Source organism: Primulina tabacum, chromosome 6, assembly GCF_025594145.1.
Source record: "Primulina tabacum isolate GXHZ01 chromosome 6, ASM2559414v2, whole genome shotgun sequence".
Lineage (NCBI taxonomy): Eukaryota > Viridiplantae > Streptophyta > Magnoliopsida > Lamiales > Gesneriaceae > Primulina > Primulina tabacum.
This window is the reverse complement of record NC_134555.1, coordinates 40435254-40440938: the sequence shown is the minus strand read 5'-3', so window position 1 is coordinate 40440938 and position 5685 is coordinate 40435254. Positions and strand designations below refer to the sequence as shown.

At 38.3% G+C, this 5685-nt stretch overlaps 1 protein-coding gene and 1 pseudogene across 1 annotated transcript; one reads left to right on the top strand and one right to left on the bottom strand.

Annotated features, from left to right (window-relative positions):
- Nucleotides 1–232: 232 nt before the first annotated feature.
- LOC142549539 (uncharacterized) lies at nt 233–1321 on the bottom strand. The gene is made up of 2 exons (XM_075658528.1): nt 704–1321; nt 233–618 (listed from the first exon to the last, which is right to left on the bottom strand). Exon 1 carries the CDS (start codon nt 1269–1271, stop codon nt 705–707), a length of 567 nt encoding a protein of 188 aa, XP_075514643.1. The 5' UTR covers nt 1272–1321; the 3' UTR covers nt 233–618; nt 704.
- A 1520-nt stretch (nt 1322–2841) lies between these two features.
- On the top strand, nt 2842–5144 carry LOC142548224 (eukaryotic translation initiation factor 6-2-like; annotated as a pseudogene).
- Nucleotides 5145–5685: the final 541 nt, after the last annotated feature.

Sequence of the window (5685 nt, the reverse complement as noted above, 5' to 3'; positions counted from 1 at the left end):
CAACTCTCGGATACTTTATTCAACTGATGTGATACAACTAATACCTCTCTCACGCTCATCAATGAAAATCTGAAACATAAAGTTTACAGGTGACCCAACTATGGGCAGAACGAGTGGCATAACTATGAACAGTCCTACACATAACGATAGAAGTTGAACTCTGATACCATGTTAAGAATGAGACTTGCACCTAACTGAAACCCAAGAGTTTAAGACCAAGTACCAACTGAGGTCCAATTAAAGTTCATACTCCGTTCATAACACCAGAAACAGAGGAAACAATGGCTTATACATCAAAGGAAATCAAGAAACATCAACCATAGGGACGAACAAAAAAGATTCAAGAAATCAAACACCTATTGAGAGATTACAACCAGAAACTCCCTCCCAAAATATAAGAATATGACAAGTACAGTCCACAGCATGAAATCAAACATCCAATGAACGATTACAACCAGACACCCCTTCCAAAAATATATAGGAATATGATAAGCACTGGGTCGCCTTTTTCTCACTAGTAGCTGCTAGGGACAGGAGAATGAGTAAGAGATTGGCATAGAACTTTTGACTTGATCAAACGTACAAATACCTGACCGATGCTTGGCAATCGGGAGCTATCTGTTAACAGCAACATTAGCAAAATAAACATGGGAAATCATAACAGAAACTTGCTAAATCCAACAGTGCAAACTAAAAACTTTACCTCATTCCATTACAACTTTTGCTCCTACAGCCGTCATCTTCTCGATAATCTTTCCAGCCTCCTCTTTAGGGACCCCTTTCTTCAACAAAGTGGGCGCTTTCTCCACGAGATCCTTGGCCTCTTTCAACCCCAAATCCGTACACGCTCTCACTTCCTTGATTATCTTGATCTTGGCAGCCGCATCGAAACCGCCCTCGAGCTTCAAATCGAATGTCGTCTTCTCCTTCTTCTCCTCTTCTTTCCCAGCTTGCCCACCACTTGCTTTCCCCTTCACCCCCGCCATACCTGGTGCAAATCCCATCCCCGGCATCATAACCCCCATCATGGGCATTTCTTCAATCCCCATCTTTTTACGCAAAACCTCCGTTAAGTCTGAGATTTCAAGCAATGTTAGCATTGAAACTTCATCCACGATAGCTGAAACTCTTTCGGATGGGGCAGGCTTGGATTCCTGAGCTGAAGCCACGAAATTCCGAATCAAATTTGAATTTTTCCGGGCAATTGCGCTCTCAACATTGTATAGGCGCGTGATTGTTTGAGAGATCATTCGAGAACAGTGGCGTCTCATTTTAGACCAAATGTTAATCAGTGGAGCTTGATTTCATCTCGGTGAATTTGTAAACCCTTTCTGCTGAGGTTTAGAAGCCAAGTTGGGCCGGGTCGAATTAGGGTGGCGGGCATGGGTCGAAATTTCTCCTTACATTCGGGTTATTTGGATTATCGATTTTCCCACGAGTATTTTGTGTTGGTCAAATCCGACCTTACTTTTTCAGAATAAATAATCCAAACATTTTGGCTCTGGTTCGAATTGTATGCTCTTGAGGAGACAATTATTCAAACCACTTATGGGCCTAGGCCATTAGAGTAGTTAAAAACACTTTGCATTTATTTCGATCTTTATAGCAGTGCAACATGACCATATTCTCAACCGGGTCAAATGCTCCTCTCATCACTGTCATCATAATCATTGATCTTTGCAGATTTGAAGTCCTGGCAAAGGTTCCTAGACAATGGCATCAAAGGGCATCCCTTAGTGATTATCCGAGCATTATTCCGACTCTCCATTTGCCCCTCCAAAATCCTCATCCTCTGCCTCAACTCCTTAGCCACAGTAAGAGATTTAGAACTAGCACTAGACTCTCTCTCCTCCATTCTCACTTCTTTTTCTCTCGCCTCCTACTCTCGCTCCTGCTCCCCTTCGGGGTGTGTAGCATGATGAGAAGGGGCCCTTCTTGCTACGACTTTCTCCACTGCATCGGATATAATCCGAGCCAACTCCTCAGGTGACAAAGTAATAATAGGTGGAGGTTCTGTGAGTGGAGGACCGTCTTGACAAGAGATAAATGGATTATTTCCAAGAGCTCGAGAAGTATCTTTATTTGTCCTACTTGTAGGAGCCATGTCTTCATCTTGAGCTCAATTTCTCACAGACGGCGTCAATGATGCGATCCGGGGGAATTGGGTGAACAGGGTCGGGGTAATCCACCGGATCTGATAAGAGTTGTGTTTGAAAAAATGTGCAAGGAATATATCTTGTGGAGAAGATATATCTATCTAATATGACTTCAACTGTAACTTACAAACATGGAAACGAACTCGTGAATAGGGCGTCGGAGGGGTGTCTGGCGCAGCTACTTCGATACTTAAGTCAGCAGGTGAATGATGAAGAAGAAAAATGACTATGTATATGTGTGAATATACGTGAATGCCAATAGCTTAGAAACAAAAATATTCGAATTTCTCAAATGAAATACACATCTGCTATTTATATGAGAAAATCTTATGATTACCTTGTTTTTTTAGTGTCCACCTGCTAATTAGGGTAAGGTGGCTGCACATACCCTACATCTGATAACTTCTCTGATACGCCAAACTCATGTGGTTCTGACAGTAATGATTGTCATATGGTTCTGACAGTAATGATTGTCAAGCATAAGGTAGCTAATACTGATGCACTTGAGTGAGGTGCTATTTTCGAAGTAGCCCGAATAGAAGCTTCCTGAGAACTTGTATGAAAGTCTGGGTTTCTGATAACGCGAGAAGAAAATGTACCGGATAAGAATATATCCTGGATATTCACCTGTCCGGCTTCGGACAAACTTTCTGAGATTTATTCAAATTTCATTCATGATCCCGACTCGAATGGAGTATCACCAAACCTAATCTTCAATTCTATTTCGAAACTTCGATTTCTCGCCGTATTTATTCTTAATTGGTGGCTTTTTCCTTTAATAATCATGGCAACAAGTAAGTACTCGATGAGTAATTTCATCATCTTACATGTATGAAGATGGGATGACGAACTTTATTTATGTTCAGGACTGCAATACGAAAATAATTGTGAGATCGGTGTGTTTCCCAAGTTGACCAATGCTTATTGCCTGGTCGCTATCGGTGGTTCTGGAAATTTCTACAGGTATCGGTTTAATTGAACCCATATATGTTGTTTATTTTGTGGATTTTCCTTAGATGTTACTTTGAGATACCCAGCAACAATCTAATGAAAATTTTCAAATTTTGATTTGGGATTTCTCTAAAAGTGTGATTTGCTTGCAAAATATACATTAATTGGTCTGCTGGATTAATTATCTGGGTTAAAATGATGTTATGGTTTGTGCAGGACGTTTGAGGCTGAGTTGGCTGATATTATTCCTGTGGTTAAAAGCTCTATTGGGATTTGGGGGCACTTGAATAATTGGACGCCTTTGTGCTGGTGAGAATTATGTAGTTTTTTGGCTGTGAAGGTTATAGCATTTGTGCTGCTTCCTTTTGGCTGATTAATAATTTTTGTGCCCATTTCCCGCAAAATTACCTTTTGGCAGGCAACAAGAACGGGTTGCTTTTGCCTCAGACTACTATCGATCAAGGTAACCTCGTGACTCACAATTTACTACTGGTTTAGCTGGCTGCATGAAGAATCTCACAAAAATATGACGACTTTGAAACTGCACACTAGAGAATTAGACATTGATAAAGATTGTCTGAGGAAAGCCTTTTTATCACAGAAAATATCGAAATTTGATTATGGGGAACCCTTTCTATCAGACAAAGAGGAAACTAAATGGAAGATGCTATGGTTTCAGAACTGTGTGCTAGTTTAATATTCCACTTTTCGACTTGTTAATTAAAAAATGTGGGTAGAAATGTTTTGCTTCTTCAATAGATTACTCGTAAATGGACTAAAAGTGATGTTTCTACCTGTCATGTTCTTGTTTTGTGTTTGTTGTCTCGCTGGATTGAATCTCTATTTTTTGTCTTCTAGGGTTATAGAATTACAACATTTGAGGAACAGTCTGCCAGATTCGGTAGTTGTGCAGCGCATTGAGTAGCGATTATCTGCTTTGGGGAATTGCATTGCATGCAATGTTCATGTTGTCCTTGCGCATCCTGATCTTGACAGGGTACACTTATTTGCATTAGATCTTCAACCCAAAGATTGAAAGACTCATAAATAAATTTGAAGTCGGGGCGAGAGAGAACTCTTTGTTTGTCCCGCACTTTTTGCTCGCGGGATATGACAATCATCTTTCGATATACATCGACTATTAATTTGTAATAGCAACACCATAATCAGAAATGAAGCAAACTCCCTTTTAGAATAAAGAAGAGCAAGGAGTTCAATATGAATGCAAAATGCTCTTCAATTGTTTGGTCCTCTCAAATGTTGATGTTGTGTTGTCTCATAAGTTTGTTAATTCATTCAGATGAGCTAATATTTAAGTCATAAATCTCGAAATTGTGACCAAAAGACACATTTTGATAGTAATGTTCCGTGAAAACTCACAACTTTTGTCAATCAGCCAACAAAACTTCAGAAAGGGAATAAGTAAATGTTCTATTAGTGCTATTTGAAGTAATAAGGTCTATGCTGTTTTAGTTCGTTCATGTAACAAGAGAAGTTATCAATTTTCATTTTTATCAGGAAACTGAGGAGATTATAGCTGATGTTCTCGGTGTAGAAGTTTTCCAGCAAACAATTGCTGGCAACATACTTGTGGGCGGTTTCTGTGCATTTTCCAACAGAGGTGGATTGGTAAGATCCTTATCTCTTATGAAATCAACTTTTTACTGAAAGTGAATCTATTTCCCTTTTTATATGATCCTATCCCCGAAACACGTTGGCTGTTTGAGCAGGTTTATCCTCATACATCCATTGAAGATCTGGATGAATTCTCAACCCCTTCTTCAAGTCCCTTTGGTTGCTGGAACAGTGAATCGTGGGAGTGAAGTGATAGCCGCTGGCTTGACAGTAAATGACTGGACATCATTTTGCGGATCAGACACGACTGCTACCGAGTTATCCGTCATTGAGAGCGTTTTCAAGTTGAGAGAAGCTCAACCTATTGCCCTTGTTGACGAGATGAGAAAATCATTGATCGATACATATGTTTAAGTACATAAGAGCTTCGAGTTTTAATGAATCTTCTACATTTTCGTAAAAGTCCCAAAATATTTTTTTCTATGCTAAAATTTTTAGAACCCAGTTAAAATTTTGGTATACTAACGCTAAATTTTAAGTGACAATACTTTTTTTTTATCAAAATATTTTTCTTTTATATTTTCGAACACATAAAAATATAGGTTGAAAAAAAGTTGATTTTATGAACTCAAAAGGACGCGTAAATATGTTGTTAGGTTATATGATTTGTTTTCAATCTCTGTACATTCACTATGCTATTTAATTTTGAAAATTTCAAATAAAAATTAAAGACATTGTACTATTTATTACATGTTACAATATTTCGCCTTCATATATTTAGAATTCCTTAATTAATTAGAGTTTCCTATCAAGATTATATTTTATCGCAATACAATATTTTATTTCTTACTTTCCTATTCAAACTGGGATTTCTTTTTACCGTATAGCTAATCTTGGATTGTATTAAAGTAGTTTCTCTTCATAATAAAACTTCGAGAACATAAAATTATTTTCTCTCTGACTTGTTTTCGCTATTCTTTAAATCAATGAACACAATTTACGG

Bases quoted from the DNA above. Each gene is read 5' to 3' on its own strand.
- LOC142549539 (XM_075658528.1), bottom strand. From the start codon at position 1,271: ATGAGACGCCACTGTTCTCGAATGATCTCTCAAACAATCACGCGCCTA.